A 20,072-nucleotide genomic window follows, 5' to 3' on the forward strand; every position below is an offset into this window, starting at 1 on the left:
AGGAATACAGGCACCCCTTGCCTAACACCACTTCAGTGTTACGAAAGACCTACATTAGTACCTGTTTTCATTAGCCACAAGAAATCCAAAGAGGATTTTCATTTTTATGAAAAGAGGCAAAAGGCAAAAATAGCATTCAGTGTTTGTTTTGCAGAAAGCTGTAGAAGAGGCAGCGTGCACTGCCAAGCAGTGAAAGTGGCCCCACCAAGCTCCTTCCCTGGGAATGACACTCAGCATCAAGTCACCAGAGCTTTGGGCTGCCTCTGTGAGCATCTGTGCTTTTTCTTATTTTGTGCCTCCATTAGAACAAGAACAAGATGTGTCCTAAGGGATCAGAAAAGCCTAAGAGTGGTGTGGGGAACACTCAAAAAAATATTCTATATAAACTAATGGCAACGGCTTCTTTGTTTTACACCATTTTGGCATACAAAAGGTTTCACAGGAACACTCTACTTTTGAGTAGGAGAAACCTATAGTGATTAATATTTACCTCAAAGTAAGCACAGGGTCCCCCCTCCATGGTACTAAAACTTTAGTCTCTTTAAGATTTTATTTATTGGGGAGGGGGCAGAGGGAGAGAGAATCTCAAGCAGACTCCATGCTCAGCATGGAGCCCCATGTGGAACTCGATCTCATAACCTGACCCGAACCAAGAGTCGGACGCTTAACCGACTGAGCCACCTAGGCACTCCCACCTTTCTTTTAAATCACAGTGAAAAGAAACAGTTTAAAAACAAAACAAAAACCCCACAATACAATTTAGCATTATTTACCAAACATTCAAAATTAAGAATAGTCAATCAACTTTAGAAAGTACTTTGTTATCATGAAATTATTTCCAAGGTAAATGTGCTATGGTTAAAATACCACTTGATAAATAAGATTGCTTAAAAAAAATTAAAAGCTTTTTCTCAGGAACAAAGATAACTGAAAATTACTTTAATTTCCATAGGGCAAGCTAATTTTACAGGCTTTGAAATAGTCTAGAGGCACCTTATAAAAAATCTTCAGTTTATGGGACACCTGGCTGACTCAGTTGGTGGAGCATGTGACCCTTCATCTTGGGGTTGAGTTCGAGCCCCAACGCTGGGTATAGAGATTACTTAAAAAAAAAAAAAAAAAAAAAAAAAACAGACAAAAAAAACACAGATCTTCAGTTTGTGTTAAAAATGTCGGTTTTCCCTATTCTGAAGGGACAGTGACACATAATGTAACTACATAAAATATTAAGTTCTCATAATCAAACATTTGTGAATAACTTCAAGTCATTAATATGCATCCCCTGTATTATGTTTAATTGGTGATTAAAATGACATTATATCATTTACCAGTTTAATCTCTATTATTGGGCATTTAGGATTTTTCCAGTTTTTCTTTTTTTTTACACTGAAAATCCTAGCAGCTAAATCTTTGCAATTATTTATTTCATCAGGAAAAAATCCTGCAAGCAGAAAGAACCACCAAGGTCCAAGACTCCCAACACATAACACCCAAATTATTCTCTAAAAACAAACCAATTTATAGGATATATTTGCGAATGTCTTGCTTGGTTTAAAAATATTCTAAGAAGGGGCGCCTGGGTGGCTTAGTTGGTTGGGTGTCTGCCTTTGGCTCAGGTCATGATCCCAGGTAGGGTACTGGGATTGAACTCAGAGTCAGGCTTCCCGCTCAGTGGGGAGTCTGCTCCCTCTCTCCCTCTGCCCCTCCCCCTGCTAGTGCTCTCTCCCTCAAATAAAATCTAAAAAAAAAAAAAAAAAAAAAAAAAAGAGCACTAAAGAGGAAAAGCAACTCATTCTGCTTGGTAAAGCAGTATACATTTTAATCACTCAGTATCAAGAAGAACCTGTTTCCTGATGCATGTAGGGAAAGGACAGAGGAACTCCTCAGTACAGTCTAAATTACAAGAGATTAAATTACCTACAGAGAAGACTGGAGATGTTCTAAGTTTAACAGCAACTCATAATAGGGGCAGCTGACTTCAGGCAGATTCAGAAAGAACTAAGAGAGGTAAAGTCAATGACTAGAAAAAAAAGCTACTCATTCCATCTTGGTTTTCTCCCCCTTTAAAATATATGCAAGTGTGTACAACACTAAATGATTACCCAAAAGAAACACTGATAGAAACAGAATTTATGACTACTTCCTGTCCTTAGAGTCCCTGCTTCCTTTCTTAAATAGGAGGGAAGGAGAGAGAGAGAGGATGAAATGTGTATGTGTGTATGCATGCACGAGGCAACCATAGTGACAGGGAGAAGGTTAACATTTGTTGAATATTCATTAAATACCAGTCATTACGCTAGGGTTTTCCACAGATGTTATGAACTTAAGTCCATTTGCGTTCAAAGCCTGTGATTTTTCTGCTGCAATATGATCATTACCAGCTTTTTCAGTGGTGGCTATTCCAAATTTAGGTACTATACTTTGATCATATAAAATATGAAAAAAGCACTCTTAGGTTTCTTGCTTGAGCTTCTGGCAAAAGCTCACCCTCACTATGTAGTGGCATTATGCTCAGATCACAAGATCAGGGATTCTGAAGTGGGTTTGTGTTTTAAATTATGCTGTGAAGGCAGACTCGCATACATAAAGCAAGAACACCTGTTACTCAAACACCAGTAAATAAAACAATACAAATTCTAAACAGTACAACAGGTAACGGGTAAAGATGCAATTAAATGGCTGAGAGAAGCTTTAGCTAAGAACCTAAATATTTGAACTGATTCTGTCCCATAGGAACGAGAAAACAAGATGGGAAATGTCAACATGGTGTTTGCTTTAGAAAAAGTAGATAGATAATGGAAACGCATAGTCTTAAAAATTACCCGGGCCAATTACTGAACTGTATTTATCAGCAATGCAGCCACAAACCTCACTATAATGAGAATATCTGATTATAAAATATATAAATTGAAAAGGACATACAAATAGGAGATGAAAAAACACTATAAAGATGTGAGTGAATTACTGAAGGTATAGAGGGGATGGCAGACAGACAGCTGGCTTAGATGAACCAAGAAGCACCTGTGGGGGTAAGAGGCTACTTATTAAGTTAATGCCCCACTGAATCCTAGAAAAGCTAAGGAAATAAAAACAACAGGTACTTGAGAAGGTAGAGATGAATCAAAGACCTAACAATAGTGGCTGAAATGTGCATAAGAAGGAAGTCACCCCCCCCCAGCACCAACAATAAATCAATGAAGTTTGGAAGCACATTTCTCACTAGAGATACAAATATCAAATCGAGAAAGACAAAGAAGCTGTAGCAGTACCAGTATGAACCCATGTTTGTTTTTTTCTAATAGAGACAGATACAGAAGTTAATATAGATGTGTATTACTTCCTCAGCTTAATGAAAAGGCCTGGAAACAAGACACCCCAGTAGTAATGTTTCTGGCTTCTAAATACCCTTTCTCTCTCTCTCACTGAAAAGAGTAACGGCTGATTCTAGGGCTAGGATAAAAGTACTAGATTAGCTTTAAATATCTTGTGCCAACACATCACAAATAGGGTTGCCAACCAGTAAATGTAGAAAGAACGATCAAGTTAAACAAAATCACCATTTTACAACCATCACAGTAAAAACTGATTCAAGCAATAATCACAATGAACGGTAAAACCAGTAAGTACAAGTCTGATGAGCAAACAGTTACAGAGTCTCAAAACATCTCTCCAAAAAACGAAAAGTAAGTTTACAGAGGAGAAACCTGGCAGACATCAATTAAGTGGTCTGGGATAATGTCACCAATGAAGGACAAACTGACATGTGCCTCCTGGTATAATACTCTGAGAAAGACAGAGCATCACATAAATGGTATTCTGACAAAAATGTACAACCTGTATATAACATCAGGAAACAGACAAAACCCAAGGAGACACATTCAACACCACAACTGATCTGTGCTTTCCAAAACCATTAAAGTCATAAAAGTGAAAGACTGAGGAACTAGTCCAGATTAAAGATACCACATGAATCATGCAATGTAAGAAGCTGAACTGGACTCTCAATCAGAAGACACTGCTGTTGTAAGGTTCATCATGGAGAAAATTAATAAATATGTGTCAGGTCTATAAATTATAGTAATTTATCAATGCTGTATTTTCTGATTTTGGTTAATACTGTGGTAATTTGAAGAGAATGTCCTTGTTCTTAGAAAGCAGTAGGTATTTAGGGATAAAAAGATAGGGTATCTACAACTTGCTCTACAAAGGTTAGAAAAAAATCTTACCACAGAATGATGTAACAAATAAAGCAAAGTGTTAACAACTATTGAATCTGGGGAAGGGTAAATGAGATTGTACTATACTAAGTTTGAAATTATTTAATAAAAAAATAAGCTTTTAATAGGGAAAAAGGTACTCTCCAAAAACAAGAGACAAGCAGGAAACAGAAGAAAATAAAGCACCTATCAGCATTAGCCTTCAGGGAAATAAATACAGTCTATTAAGTTGTCACGTTTCTAAAACCCCAATTAGCTCATATTCAAATGCCAAATAAAAGGGTATCAGTATAATGTGGAAGGTGTCAGTACAGAAGTGCAACTTTCAAAAACAACAAAAACAAAAACCAACCAACCAAAAAACCCCTCGGCCTGGCAGCTGAACAGGAAAAAGCCCTTTTAACTTCTTAGGAAAATGAAAAGTGAGCACCTGCGCGCAGAGGTGCACTCCCAGCCTTTCAGGACTCCTGGCGGGTGTTTGTTCTGGGCACACTTTAATGGTAGCTCATCTGTCTGGGAGCTCCACTTCCCCGTGTGTTATCTCAGCACTTCCAAGACAGCATTTTCTATCGGTCCCATGTCTTTTTATTATCTGCTGAGGCAGCCTTCAGCCATACTCAACCACTTGGTGGGCTGTTCAGGTTCTTTCTGAAGATCTGAATCATTTTTATTAGCGCTATTTAAGCTCTATGTGAAAGGGCTGCCTAGTCTAGGGTATTACGGCCCAAGCACGATAAGGAGGACATCCTTGTGGGAGGGGAGAAAAAATTTCAAGAAAGGCCCAAGACATAGGAACCTGAGAAAAGGTACCCTGCCATGGAAAAGGTAAAGAAAGAAGTCCCACAACAGTAGCTGTATAGCAGGCCAAAAACAGGTGAGAAGAGGAAGAAGAAAAGCTCCAGAAAACAGTGAGACCTGACAGATTATATAATGCAAATAACAATGGGAAATTATTTTGAAAAGTTATTAGAAGATATATGGGATGAATTAGTGATAGGTGTACAGAAAATTAAGAGATGAAAAGGCGACATGATTAAATCCAGGACAAAAGTTGTCAGTAATCCAGACAAACTACTTTTCACACACTTTTGAAATGTAAATTTACATTTTAGTGTCAATTTTAGGTAAGAATTTTAGCAAAAATGGGGAGAAAGTGAGAATAAGACTTAAGTTTTCATCTCCACGATAGAAACTCAGTAAGTATGTAAAACTGACAACGACACAGTTGTACGAGGTTATTATTTACAGATATAATGGTATAAACATATACCAGAAAAAAGCTGCATGCTAAAGTGGTTGTTTCTAAGGAATAAAAAAAGAACAGTGCCACAGATGACACAAGGCCCATAATACAGTGCAGAGGTCAGTACATTTTTTCTGTAAAAGACCAGACAGTAAATATTTAAGGCTCTGTGGGCCATGAAATGTCGGCCACAACCAGAGCTCTGCTCTTTTACAACAAAACAGCCACAGACAGTATGTAAATGAATGAACATGGGTGCACACTAATAAAAGTTTGTTTAGGACACTAAAATATAAATTTCATGAGTGACAAAATATTCTCTTGATCCCCCCCCCCGCCCAACATTTAAGAATGTAAAAATCAGGCAGTGGGCCGAGTTGGCCTGTGTGCTGTAGTTTGCCAACTCCAGATGTGGCCTATACAACAAAGCATATTCCATCTAGACACAGGATTTGTTAATATACCCTGTTATTGTCCAGTGTGTTATTTTATGAACATTATACATTTTAAAAAATTCTTACCTGGTGGCATAAGTTTCATAAGTACTCTTGCTCCATCTCTAAGAGGCGGCATATTTAGGCTGCTACCCAAGTCTGCAACTTGCCAAAGGAAAGAGATGTATCTGGGATGCAGTGACATGATCTAGAATACAAAATATACAAAACATTTACCTATAAGTTAAAAGCCCCCCCCACCAAAGAGCCAAATCAGTAATTTCCACACTTTTGCTTATGTCATTTCTACACTCTCAAATGTCCTGCCTTACCCATCATCCCACCTGTAGAAATCCTTTATGATGCAGACTGAACTTATTATCCAAGCTACCTCCAGTAATTTGTGTGAGGGCTCTTATTTGAATTATTTTTCTCATACATACAAGTTAGACTCCATACATGCCAAAAGCTGTCATGCCTGCTAATAGTTAAATTCCTAATCCAACTGCTGTAAGGAGTCAATTTTTCTGACACCGGAGTGGCTGGTTATTATCCCAACCATTAAAATTCCTTTGGGGAGGGGTGGAAGGAGAGGGTAAGGAAGGGAAGAGTCACTATTTCTTTATATACGAGATACGTTAGACAACTTGAGAAAGATTGCAGATATTTTCCCACAGAAACAGCTGTGAAAGAAGGATTCATTTCTGTGGTATGAATACAAGACACAGTGCTGTTTTTCTAAGTTTATATATTCAAGAATTTTAACTCAGCTATGTAATAGATTAATTTTATGTAAACCTAACAATATTGTATCTAAAGGGAAAACATTTTAAATTTCACCTTCTGAAAGTTACAATCACCTTTCAGATCTATTCTGAAGTTGATGGTTAACTATATAGTTATTTGATATTTTGCCACATTAAATTATAAGCTTCTCAAGAAAAAACAAAACTATTCTATATACAGCTGGCCCTTCAACAACATGGGTTTGAACTGCACAGGTTCACTTACACGTATTTTCCCACAAGTACAAGACAGTACTGTTAATGCATTTTCTCTTCCTTATGATTTTAACATTTTCTTTTCTGTAGCTTTATTATAAAACTACAGCATTATTACACATACATACAATATATAATACAGTAAAAATACAATAAATATACATGTAACATACAAAATAGGTGTTCATCAACTGGTTATGTTATTATTAGTAAGGCTTCTGGTTAACACTAGGCTAAGAGTAATTACGTTTGGGGGGAGTTAAAAGATACACATGTATTTTCTACTTCACCCCTGGGGCGGGGGATGAGGGGCAGGTGGTCAATAGAAGGTCAAACTGTATTTCTATAATGCTCTGCATACAGTAGCTCAACACCATCTACTTACCACCCCAGGCAAACAGCTTTCCACTTCTGGATTGGGACCATCACTGTAATGATTACCATGGTTTCCAGGAGACCCAGTTGAGGAATCAGAAGAGCTATCAGGGCTTGAAGGCATATTGGAACTTATTTGTGTAAGTTTGGCTGTTATTAGCTGAAAATAATATACTAAGTTAGTATCAAAGACAAGGAAAAATATGCAAAACAGAAATTCATAACATACCAAAAAACGAACAAAAACTATAGGTTAATACTTCTAGAAATACAATTTATAGGTGCTGCCTGACAACCAAATAGTTGTTTTTACAAAACTTCTACTGCACTGTAAGTACCATAATGCCAGTCTTAGTGTTACAATCCAAATACCCAATAAAGAGCCTCACACATAACAGATGCTCAATTAAAATTTACTGAATAAAATTTTAACTAGTGAAATGAAAAACAGTCTCAGGTTTGACTTTTTTTTTAAATTTTATTTATTTATTTGACAGAGATAGAGAGCACAAGCAGGGGCAGCGAAAGGCAAAGGGAGAGGGAGAAGCAAGCTTCCCACTAAGTGGGGAGCTGATGTGGGGCTTGATCCCAGGACCCTGGGATCATGACCTGAGCTGAAGTCAGATGCTTAACTGACAGAGCCACCCAGGTGCCCCAGGTTTGACCTTCTTGAAAAATTTGGTAATTATAGATACTTACCGATTTATCCTTTAAGTTTAATTGTCCAATCAACTTTCTGTCGTCTGCAGGATCTATCAGTTCACCGCCCACAAAAAGCTCAATTTTTGTATGAGCTACATTGGCTTTAATACGATTGAGGATATATCGTCTTACTGAACCGATCGTATCATTTGTATGAGACCATACATCCAAGTCATCAACTTGTCTCCCCTGGTTTGGAAATCTAACTATAAAAGAGAGGTGTTTACCACGGAAAGCTCTGGGGGGGAAAAAAAGGAAAAAAAAAATCCTGGTCAGAATTTCTTGTAAAGAAAATAAAGCTAGGAATTTATTATTTTTTTAAAAGATTTTATTATTTGAGAAACAGAGCAAATGAGCGAGGTGAAGGGCAGAGGGAGAACCCTGAGATCATGACCTGAGCCGAAGGCAGATTTTAATCCACCGAGCCACCCAGGCACCCCAACAGTATCTTCTCATAGGTAAGATACAACAACTAAACATTATATTCAAGAAGCAACTTTATATAATTTCATGGTTAGCAATGAGGACTCTTTTAAAATAAATACTGATGGCATTCATTCATAAATATCTCTAAATTATAAATACTATTTGAATTACTCAATGGTGAGAACTTAAACGTTAGTAGATCATTTGGAAGTATTTCTTGCTATATCAGCTGTCAAAAGCAGCTTTTAAGATGTTTTTTCCAATTATTCTCCAACCTTACTATGCAATAACTATAAATGAAAGGCATCAAAATACTTCAACTCTGTATTATCCTTGGCAACACTTAACAGGTAATAAAGTCAATGGCCAAAAAAAAAAAAAAAAAAAAAAAAAAAAAAAAAAAAAGAATAAAAAGAGAAAACTAGACTTAATACCCTACCAAAACAACAACAAACAAAAACTAGATCCTGGGAAAAAAGGTCTAGGAAAATACCAAATAATTGGCACATCAGTTATTCACAAACCTTGACATAGGTAGAATTGTTCTTTCCTCGTGGTAATCACTGTCACATTCATTTATGTACTCCCTTAACACAGTTAATACTCGAACCATTCGAACAGCTTCCTGCCTTGCACAATTAATACTGTCTTTGTCACCATCCAAAACACACAATGTGTCATAAGAGGCTTTCAAACGATCAAAGCAAGACTGAATGAAGTCTTCGTGGATCACCACCTACAAATAATGGCCCAAATAAAGACATTCTAAGATGCTTTAAAATGTAAAAAAGAAAAAAAAGTACACATAAAAACATTAAAGATTGCAACAACTAATTAAAGGCAGCTCTCAATTAACCGCAATCATATTTAACCAAAGTCTGTACTGATAATAAAACATACAATGTTTTGCCAAAGGAAGCTAGAGTTGTGTACGTTAAAAAGCATGAACTAGATATTCAAAAAATGAACTTCAGAGTAGGCAGTAGAATCAAATTCAGCTGAAATCTCATGCCATAATTACACTCAGAATAATCACATCACGTAATTATCAAGACAAGATTCATTTAGATAACATTTTGTATAATGGAAAGAGAATAAATATTTTAGATATTTTTTTTCTTTTTTAAAGATTTTATTTATTTATTTAACAGAGATAGAGACAGCCAGTGAGAGAGGGAACATAAGCAGGGGGAGTGGGAGAGGAAGAAGCAGGCTCATAGCGGAGGACCCTGATGTGGGGCTCGATCCCATAAGGCCGGGATCACGCCCTGAGCCGAAGGCAGCCGCTTAACCGCTGTGCCACCCAGGCGTCCCTAGATAGATATACTTTTGAAGTAGGCGCGCCCAACATGGAGCAATGCAGGGCTCGAACTCAACCCTGAGATCAAGACCTGACCTGAGACCAAGAGTGAGACGCTCAACTGACTGAGCCACCCAGGCATCCCTTTTAGGTATATTTTTAAAAAGGAGTTGAAACAAAACAATTTAGTTAATTCAAAATTGAAGAAAAAAAATTTTTTTAAAGATTTTATTTATTTATTTGACAGAGAGAGAGACAGCCAGCGAGAGAGGGAACATAAGCAGGGGGAGTGGGAGAGGAAGAAGCAGGCTCCCAGCGAGCAGCATGGAGCCCGATGTGGGGCTCAATCCCAGGACCCCGGGACTGAGCCAAAGGCAGATGCTCAACGACTGAGCCACCCAGGTGCCCCTGAAGAAAAAATTCTTATAAGCAGAAGAGTTCTTTAGAATTCTAATTTGTGGAAGTGTTAGTGGATGCCAAACCTCACCTGATTGACCTGTAGCCTCGGACCAAGGTTTGTATATATCTCTTTAAGGAGATCTATAGCTCTGCTGGCAATATCGTCATTACTTTGAATCACGACCTAGGTTCAAAAGATTCAAGTGTAAATAACCTTCATGAAATATTTTAGCTGGACATTTCAATTCAAACCACACCCATGGTTATTTTCAACACAGTACTCAATAATAATCTGAGGGTACATTTACTTTGATATTCAAATAAATCAAGTACAATTATGTGAGAAAACAGATAAAAAAAAAGTAATAAAATGCAAAATTCAAGTCTTTGAATAAAGCAGTTTTGTTTAAGAATGGAAGGCACATATTACTAAGAACAAAATATGCTTTGACCAGTATTAACCCTGCAAATCAACACCTTGGTAACCAAGTTGTGAGACACTGAAGGAGGAATTCGAATTAGTTAAAAAGAAACAAAATATACATGAAATACAGTTTAGCACAAAGAGCTCCCCTCTGCTTCCCTCCATTTCTATAGATCTTTATCACTCATCTAATTATACTGGTGGTCTTCAAACTATGTGCAGAACTCTAGGGGGCTGAGGAAGTGTTTTAAGGCTGACCCTTATGTAGGCTTAGGAAGGGGGAAGGCTGTGAAGCACAGGGAGCATGAGCAGAAAAAACAAAAACCCAAAGAAAAAAACCAATAGGCTCTGTCTTCTCCAACTAGTTTTACATTTTGAAGTACTGTATAAATTTTTATTTTTAAAAAGGGTTCTGGCTGTCTGAAAATGTTGAAAACCACTTAATGAAAAAGTCTGAACTGAATGACCCAGTAAACGGCCCATGGTTTGCAGAAAAAACAACATAAACTGCTGTGAATAGGTCAGATTTTTAAAGATAGAAATAATATATTAATACTGTACTGCCACAACATGGACAGACCTTGAGGGCATTATAAGTGAAATAAACTTAGAGAAAGACACATACTGTATGATCTCATTTGTATGTGGTATCTAAAAACAAAAAACTGATCTCATAGATAGAGAACAGACTGGTAGTTACCAGAGGCAGTGGATGGACAAAATGGGTGAAGGTGGTCAAAAGGTACAAACTTCTATTTATAAAATAAGTACTGAGGATGTAATATACAACATGGTGACTATAGTTAGTAACACTGTGCTGTATGCCTGAAAGTTGCTATGGGTAAATCTTCAAAGTTTTCATCACAAGAAAAAAGAAATGTGTAATGATAATGTGGTGATGGATGTTAAACTAGACCTACTAGGGAGATCATTTCACAATATATACAAATATCAAATCATTATGTTGTGCCCCTGAAACTAACATAATGTTGTGTCAATTTTATCTTAATTAAAGGACATATATGTATTATACTAAAAAGGTGAAAAAATTAAACAGATGGTAATATTTTACTCCCTTAGGTGTTTAAAAACATCCCAAGTTAAAACACTGCTAATAAAGTACACATTTGTAATCCATTCTAAATAGTCTTCTCTTCTGTCCTGGTTTAGCACTGCATGTGTAACAACATAAAATTAATACCAAAGGAGACCAGATCTACACTGAACGAGCAAAGGGAAGAACAGTAATTTCCATGGGGAGGCATGAAAAATCTGTTATGGTCAGTGTATTTCTAAACACATCCAGAAAGACAGATTCTAAGCCAAGACAAAAGGATCAAAAGTGACAGATGGGGAGGGGAAGGGAGAGAAGGAAACACCTAACGACAAATGACCCAGTAAGATAAAGATGAACTATTGCTACTTTTTGGGACAAGCATCAGAGCAGCATACATACATAATTAATATACAAAATTGTGACCCCTTCACTATTTGAAAAATTTCATCAGAAATAATGTCTATCAAGTTCCTACTTTTCACTTACCCTCCAAAGGTAGTCTAATCCTATTAACTCCAAATCATCCATCATATATGCTCTCCTTTTTGCTACTAGTTTTCCTTCTCGACAATTCACAGCTTTGAAGAATCGCTCAAAACATTTCATTCCATTCTCAGTTAACAGGGAAGGATCAAGCTGAAGCACATTACTTTCAAAGAAGTCTTTATTAATATCAGGATCCAAGTCTGGTTCATCCCCCATCAACTTGGAATACCACTTAAAGCAGGCTTCACGATCACAAAGGTAAACTGCATTCTCTGCTAAGCATTTCCATATTTGTTTTGCCTGAGGAGCACAGAGCCACAGCTGGCCATCCTTCAATAAAAATCTTGGAAAAACATAAAAAATGAGCAATTAGATCTACATTAATTTTTATCGTGTAAGGCAATCTACCAGTATATGTGGTAATAATCCATCTATCACAATTGTATTTTAACTACAGTTAAAAGGATGTCAGTTCTTAACATCTTAAACTTCTCAATTTTTATCTTGCAATAATAATAAAAAAAATCTATGTATTAATTCATTCATTTAACAAGCACATATTGGATGCCTACAATGTGCCAGGAACTCGGCTAGGTGACTGGGCCTAAACTGAATAAAAGATTTGTTTCCTGAACTTAAACAATTTGGTCTTTGAAACCAGCCATTACAAAACTATGTTTAACTGGTTATTTTTTTTACCACTCTGCTTCTATGGCATCATTGGAAAATGAGGTAGTCTCTGCATGAGTTTCACAGATAACCATAACTAATTTAACTCAAAATTCCTTAAATTTTAATGCTTTCTGATGGTCAAATACAGATCACTCAGTACCAGGCCACATTAAACAGAATAACCTATGTACAATTTAAACTTTTTCTGTCAATATTTAGCAGGATGCTTATCAATTATTCGGTGATGCTCTTTTTAGTTTTGTGAATGTTTGTTATTAAGACAATGAAGGTGAATTTCATTACAGCTACTGTCTCTTCTGTTAACTCTATTTCTTTTTTTTTTTTTTTTTAAAGATTTTATTTACTTATTTGACAGAGAGAGAGACAGCCAAGGAGAGAGGGAACACAAGCAGGGGGAGTGGGAGAGGAAGAAGCAGGCTCTCAGCGGAGGAGCCTGACGTGGGGGCTTGATCCCAGAACGCCGGGATCATGCCCTGAGCCAAAGGCAGACGCTTAACGACTGAGCCACCCAGGCGCCCCTGTTAACTCTATTTTTTTCAGCATTCCTCCACCTACCCTGTCTGCCCGATCTGTGAATGACAGGAAAAAAGAACACCTCAGTTTATTCTGAATAGCACAGAATTTCTAGCTAACATAACGATGGCTCCACACCCAGTTATGGAGTAAGGTGCATGTATTTCATGTCAGGGTTCCCTCATTATTTCCAAGCATTTTGGGATCTGAATCCTAGGGTTTTTGGTATTTTAATAGAATTGCTGAGCTTCAGGAAGGTTTCTAGCATCTAGTCCTACCTAACCCTGCTACTTTTTTTTTTTTTTTTAAAGATTTTATTTATTTATTTGACAGAGATAGAGACAGCCAGCGAGAGAGGGAACACAAGCAGGGGGAGTGGGAGAGGAAGAAGCAGGCTCATAGCGGAGGAGCCTGATGTGGGGCTCGATCCCATAACACCGGGATCACGCCCTGAGCGGAAGGCAGATGCTCAACCGCTGTGCCACCCAGGCGCCCCTAACCCTGCTACTTCTAATCTACAGATACGATATGAAATGTCCTCTGTGGTAACGTAATTTTTCAAAGTTTGTTGTTTTTCAATACAACAGCAAAAAACTTTCTTCAAGCAAAAATTCCATTTGGAAGTCCAATGTATAAAATACAAGCATGGCTGCCCCAGTTATTGGGAAGAGAAGGAAAGAAAGGAGAAACGGGAATCAAACGTCCATTGCTTATTCAGAAATCTCAGAGGAAGCTCCTTAGAAGCCTTAGGGCTCCAAGATAGATCTGCAAAAATCACTAATATAAAGAGCACAGACCTTGAAGTCAGATATATCTAGCTGAGCAGTACGACTGGCGTCCATATTGGCTGTGAGATTTCAAAGAAGCTAGTTTAAGCCATGCTGATCTCCATTTGCTTTTTAATCAAATGGAGAGAATACCTGTCTTCTGCATGGCTATGAGGATTAAATGTAAAGCATTTAACACAGACCAAGTAATACAGTAAGTAAAGTTAGCTTCTTTTCCCTTGAGTGTGTTGCTAGAGGTCATGTAGATAGGCAATAATACAGCACGGAGTAAAATAGGTCCTGTGATTCCAAACTTGAAGATAATAGGGACTCATAACCATTTTTCTGTTCTAGGAAACCTAAGGAACACAACAAACACCAATCGATAACAGTGGTTCACTATGGCAGTGATTCTTGATCTAGAAGGGAGGTCCTTCTATTCAGATGGTTGAAAATCAAAACACACAAAGAAAAAAAAACATTTCATTTTCAACAAATGCCAAATATCTTAAAATATGGTGGACGGAGTTTTTCCTCAAGTTAAAATCATGTAACTATTTATGTAAATGTTTCCCAGTAAATAAACACATAGTTCAATAAACAAGTCCATAATTAACTTAGCTCAGGAGAAAATTCCCCAATATATCAAAATAATAAATGCAATACATTTCCCAAAGCACTGACAATCTGAGCATTTCTCTTAGCACCCTTAGGGACTGAATAAACACTTCTGCATATGTGGTTTCTGAATTCACAAGAAACCGCTCATCAAAAATTTTTAATAATTCCAAATCTGTTAGGTGTATAATCATTGAAGGCTAATTATCACTGAACAAATTCAAAATTCAGCCTTGGACTACATCTAGCTTTGGCTCAAGGGGATAAACATCTTTGCCTCATCCCCATCAGAATAATGTTATTCACACATTCAGACCGCCTCTGCCAGCCACTGCTAGGATAAACTAGGCAGCAGTGGATGCAAACCAGTCTTTGAGGTGTTGAGCCAGCAGCCCTTTGTTTCCATTTCCTTACTGTCTAGGATACCATTAAGGTGAGGATAGGTCTCCAGATGGTGTTATCAAAAGATGGAAACTTATTCTTTAAAAATAAACTTATTTTTTAGTGAAAACAAATACGAAGGACAGATGTCTACACAAAATATTAAAATGTGTTCTCTTCAAATACTGCAAAGAAGAAAAGTTAAAACTCAGCCAATAATTTTAAAGTATTTAATCATAAACACTTAGGGAAATGTCCTTTGACTTTTAGGTAATCATTTTCATGTGGGAAAATACAAGGTGGCAGGCTAAAAGGTCACCTAACAAAGACATAACTATACAGCACATTAACTAAGCATTCATTATCTGTGTCTTAAAGAGAACAACACTGATGGTTTAAAACAAACCTAAGGAAGTTAAGCCGTTCTTGGACTTCTTGAACATGACTGTATCTACTTCCCAGCCTCACAGTTTGGGGGTCATAGTCTTCGTGATCTGCAAATTAAGAAAAATCAGGCATTATACGCATGGATATCCACAACACTGCTGACTTATACCAAAAAAAATTAAGTCAGTTAAAAAGTCATTAATTCTTGGGGCCCCTAGGTGGCTCAGTTGGTTAAGTGTCTACCTTCGGCTCAGGTCATGACCTAGGGATTCTGGGATGGAGCCCTGCATCGTGCTCCCTGCTCAGCGGGGAGTCTGCTTCTCACTCTCTCTCTGCCCCCTTTCTTTCCCCACTCCCTGCTTGTGCTCTCTGCTCTCTCAAAATAAATACATAAAATCTTAAAAAAAAAAAAGTCATTATTAATTCTTTTTTTATTAAAAGGCAACCTGAAGTTTACTATTATTTATTCATGGTGTCTACCCCTTATTTTCCATACAAAAACAAACTTTTCTTTTATACAACCAAAAGAAAATGATCTGTTAAATGTGCTGTCAAAAACAAATCTTCAGGGACGCCTGGGTGGCTCAGTCAGTTAAGCAGCTGCCTTCAGCTCAGGTCATGATCCCAGGGTCCTGGGATGGAGTCCCGCATCGGGCTCCTTGCTCAATGGGGAGTCTGCTTCTCCCTCTGCCTGCCACTCCCCCCGTGCTTGTGTTCTGACAAATAAAATCTAAAAAAGAAAAAAAAAATTCATCATCACCGCCCCTTTGCACTACCTTTATACACAATGAAGCAATTTCTGATTATAGCCTAAAACTGACCTGAGTGGTCCGAACATAAACTACCAGGACAATTTTTTTTCTTTGATTTCCTTCCTCTTATACTGAAACCTGTCTTCATGGAGGGAAAAAAAGTTATGAAAAATAAATTACAGGGGCACCTGGGTGGCTCAGTCATTAAGCGTCTGCCTTTGGCCCAGGGCGTGATCCCAGAGTCATGGGATCAAGTTCCACATCAGGCTCCTCCGCTGGGAGCCTGCTTCTTCCTCTCCCACTCCCCCTGCTTGTGTTCCTTCTCTCGCTGGCTGCCTCTCTCTGTGTCAAATAAATAAATAAAATCTTTAAAAAAAATTACATTACCAATTTTTTTTTTATTTTTAAAGATTTTATTTATTTGAGATAGAGAGTGAGAGCGAGAGCTGGGAGATAAGAGGGAGAGGGAAAAGCAGGCTCCCCACTGAACAGGGATCATGACATGAGCTGAAGGCAGACGCTTAACTGACTGAGCCACTCAGGTGCCCCATATGACCATTTTTTACCTAAAAAGACAAACACAAGATGCTATTCTGTATAATTAAGTTACTATAGTTATTACCATCAGCATGTTATGACAGTCTAGAACAGTCTCAGAAATTCAAGAAAATCTACCTTTCTTTCATTGAACGTGGTAGGTGTTGGTCACTAAGCCTAACAATTTCTAAATGCCTTAAAGAAAGGAAAAGAAAAGAAAAGAAAAGAAAAGAAAAGAAAAGAAAAGAAAGAAAGAAAGAAAGAAAGAAAGAAAGAAAGAAAGAAAGAAAGAAAGAAAGAAAAAGAGGGGCACCTGGGTGGCTTAGTTGCTTAAGTGACTGACTCTTGATTTCAGCACAGGTCCTGATCTCAGAGTCTTGAGACTGAGCCCCATCCTGGGCTCCCCGCTCAGCTCAGTGTCTGCTCCAGATTCTCGCTCTCCCTCTGTCCCTCCTCCCACTTGCTCACACACACTCTCTCTCTCTCTCTCACACACACACACACACACACACACTCTCTGTAAAAATAAATAAAAATCTTAGAAAAAAAGAAAAAGAAAAAGAAGGCGCCTGGGTGGCCCAGTCAGTTAAGCATATGACTCTTGGTTTTGGCTTGGGTCATCATCTCAGGGTTGTGGAATCCAGCCCCACATCAGGCTCCACGCTCAGTGTAGAGTCTGCTTGAGATTCTCTCTCCCTTTCCCTCTGCCCCTCCCGCTCATGCTCACTCTCTAAATCTTAAAAAAAAAAAAAAAAAAAAAGAAAGAAAGAAAAAGAAAGCTAGTAAACCCTTTGTTTTTACTTTCATTACAGTATACAACAGGTGGAAAAGCCTCAGTATTTGCTATGAAAGACCACACCAAAAACACCTTAAAAAGCATCCACTGTCCTAAAAATACTATGGACAGTGGTTTTGTTTTGACTTTACTGGAAAAAGTGGCATGACTTAGAAATGGTCAAGTTGATCTGCGGATTGGAGCTGAAGAGACATGAAGCAAATGCTCTGACAAGTGCCATCAACCATGAGAAAATCACTGACCTTTTTTCCAGAAAGCTGTACCAAGTTACAGAGGAATGAGAAATTGTGTGATTTCCCTTTAGCATTAATTACTGATCTTTGCATACCAGATCATGGACTTTATGGTACATGTGTGCTACGGTCACAGAATACTAATTTCAGAAATAGTAACCAATGTGTTCAAAAATAGTGAAGTTTCTTCTCTGAAGAAAATCTTGACATGTTGTAAAGATGGAACATACAGTGTTTAAAAACAACTGCTTTTGATGTTTTTGTGAAGAAAAGCCCAAGGTATTAGGACTAACTGCTTTCTACTTCCACATGTACTGCCATCTACCAAAAGTCCTAAACACATACTCTCTACTTCCATGAAAGTCAATTTCATCAGGGCTCAGGACTTAAAGCACTACTTCTCAAGAGGTTTTCGCTTTAAAATTCTATTCCACTATGTAGAACTTTTTTTTTTTTTTTTTAAAGAGAGGGAGAATAAGAAGGGGGGAGGGGCAGAGGGAGAGAGGGGAGAGAAAGTAGGCTCCACGCCAAGCACGGAGCCAGATCTCTTGATCCCAAGTTCATGACCTGAGCGTATTATCAAGAGCCAGACGCTTAACTGACTGAGCCACCCAGGCACCCCAAAATTTTCTTTTTCAAAGAACCAGTCCTTAGGTACCTGAATCATCAATGGATTTCAGTTGCCTTTTTAAAAATTTGAACAAGGAGTCTATGCACAGCTTTTTTTACTTTCCATGTTCTTTTCTAGGGGAAATCTTAAATTTTAGTCATTTCAAACTTAAGACAAATTGCAAAAATAATGTAAGAATTCCCTGATCATCTTTACCCATAATCACCAGTTGTTGACATCTTGCTCCATTTGACTCAATAGTTGCCACGTACACGTTAAGTGTAATTTTTCTAAAGTATGAGTCAGTTGAAGGCATAGCTCTTTACCCCTAATACTTAAATATTTCCAAATAATGAGGACACTTGCTTATATAAGCACATTACAATTACCAAATTAACGCTGATACAGTACTGAAGTTAACTCTGATCACTTGGTTAAGGTGGTTTCCAGTAGGTTATTGCACTGTAAAGTTACTATTTTTCTTTTCATTATCATTAAGAAATTAGTGCGGGGAGATCTGCAGACTATGTAAGTATCTTGCTTCTTACCAAACTTTAGCCCCCTAGGTTTAGTACCCCCATCCCTTTTTTATTTAGGTGCCAGCACTTTATCAAGATAGGACACTGGATGCCTGGCTGGCTCAGCTGGTAGAGCATATGACTCTTAATCTTGGGGTCTTAAGTTCGAGCTCTTAAGTTTAGTGGGCACAGAGCCTACTTAAAAAAAAAAAAAAAAAGCCAATTAGTAAGACGATCCATCAATGCTAAAAAGGAAGGGACAGACTTTACACTGCTACAGAGAAGCTTCTGGGTTGTGAGAACATAAATAGGATGGTTGGTGGTTTTCCTTGTAAACATTCAGCTCTAAGTATCATGATTAGTTAGCAGTCAAAGAGGATCCATTTTTGACTCCTGCAGCACCACACTGACTAGAGCAAGAGAATTGAGATGAGCGTAAATTAAATTCAAGTGTCTATGGCTAAGGCTAACAAAAACCGGTTTTTGTCATTACAGAATGCAAGCTGTTTAGAGTCTATTTCATAACTCATTATAAAAAAAAGTTCACATCTGAAAAAGCATCTTGAGACAGGACTCAAATACCATAAAATTCACACATTTAAAATACAACTCAATGGTTTTTAGTATAGTCAGGGCTACGTGAACATTTTTGTCATTTTTATTTTTGTCATCCTTAGGTGTGAAATGGGATCTCAATGTAGTTTTGATTCACATTTCCTTAATAACTAATGATATTGAGCAACTTTTCGTGTGCCTCAGCCATTTGTTTATCTTGGGAGAGATGTCTATACAGATCCTATGCCCATTTCCTAACTGGGCTGTCTCTTAATTGTTGAGCTGTAGGAATTGTTGTATATTCCAGATTTAAGTCCTTTATCGGATATGATTTACAGTTATTTTGTCCCGTTCTTCGATTGTCATTTTACTTTCTTTACTATATCATTTCCAAGCAGTTTTTAACTTTGATGTACTACATTACCTTTTCCCCTCCTTACAATGTTGCTTCCCCCCACCCCAAGGCCACAAAAATTTACTCCTTTTTTTTTCCTAAGAATTTTATACTTCTAGGTCTATGATAGGTTTTAAGTTTTGTGGGTGGTATGAGATAGGGGATCAAACTTCTTTCTTCCAGATGTGCATATATAAATTTTCCAGCAACATTTATCAAAAAGACTACCTCTTTCCACTGAATATTCTTGGCAC

The 20,072-nt window shown here is 37.6% G+C and overlaps 1 protein-coding gene across 3 annotated transcripts in view; it reads right to left on the reverse strand.

The window, feature by feature from the left end:
• Positions 1-20,072, reverse strand: part of USP9X (ubiquitin specific peptidase 9 X-linked) — a 162,668-nt gene that overhangs the window by 45,486 nt on the left and 97,110 nt on the right. For all 3 annotated transcript variants that reach the window (XM_045804058.2, XM_087859872.1, XM_045804057.2), the window contains exons 15-21: positions 15,443-15,530; positions 12,065-12,407; positions 10,186-10,281; positions 8,923-9,134; positions 7,970-8,210; positions 7,281-7,430; positions 5,982-6,102 (exon numbers count right to left, since the gene is read on the reverse strand). In XM_045804058.2, coding sequence (XP_045660014.1) covers positions 5,982-6,102; positions 7,281-7,430; positions 7,970-8,210; positions 8,923-9,134; positions 10,186-10,281; positions 12,065-12,407; positions 15,443-15,530 — 1,251 coding nt within the window. The remainder of the gene's footprint in view (positions 1-5,981; positions 6,103-7,280; positions 7,431-7,969; positions 8,211-8,922; positions 9,135-10,185; positions 10,282-12,064; positions 12,408-15,442; positions 15,531-20,072) is intronic.

The sequence above is a fragment of the Ursus americanus genome, chromosome X (assembly GCF_024610735.1).
Source record: "Ursus americanus isolate L20-20 chromosome X, mUrsAme1.1.p, whole genome shotgun sequence".
In the NCBI taxonomy this organism is placed as follows: Eukaryota; Metazoa; Chordata; class Mammalia; order Carnivora; family Ursidae; genus Ursus; species Ursus americanus.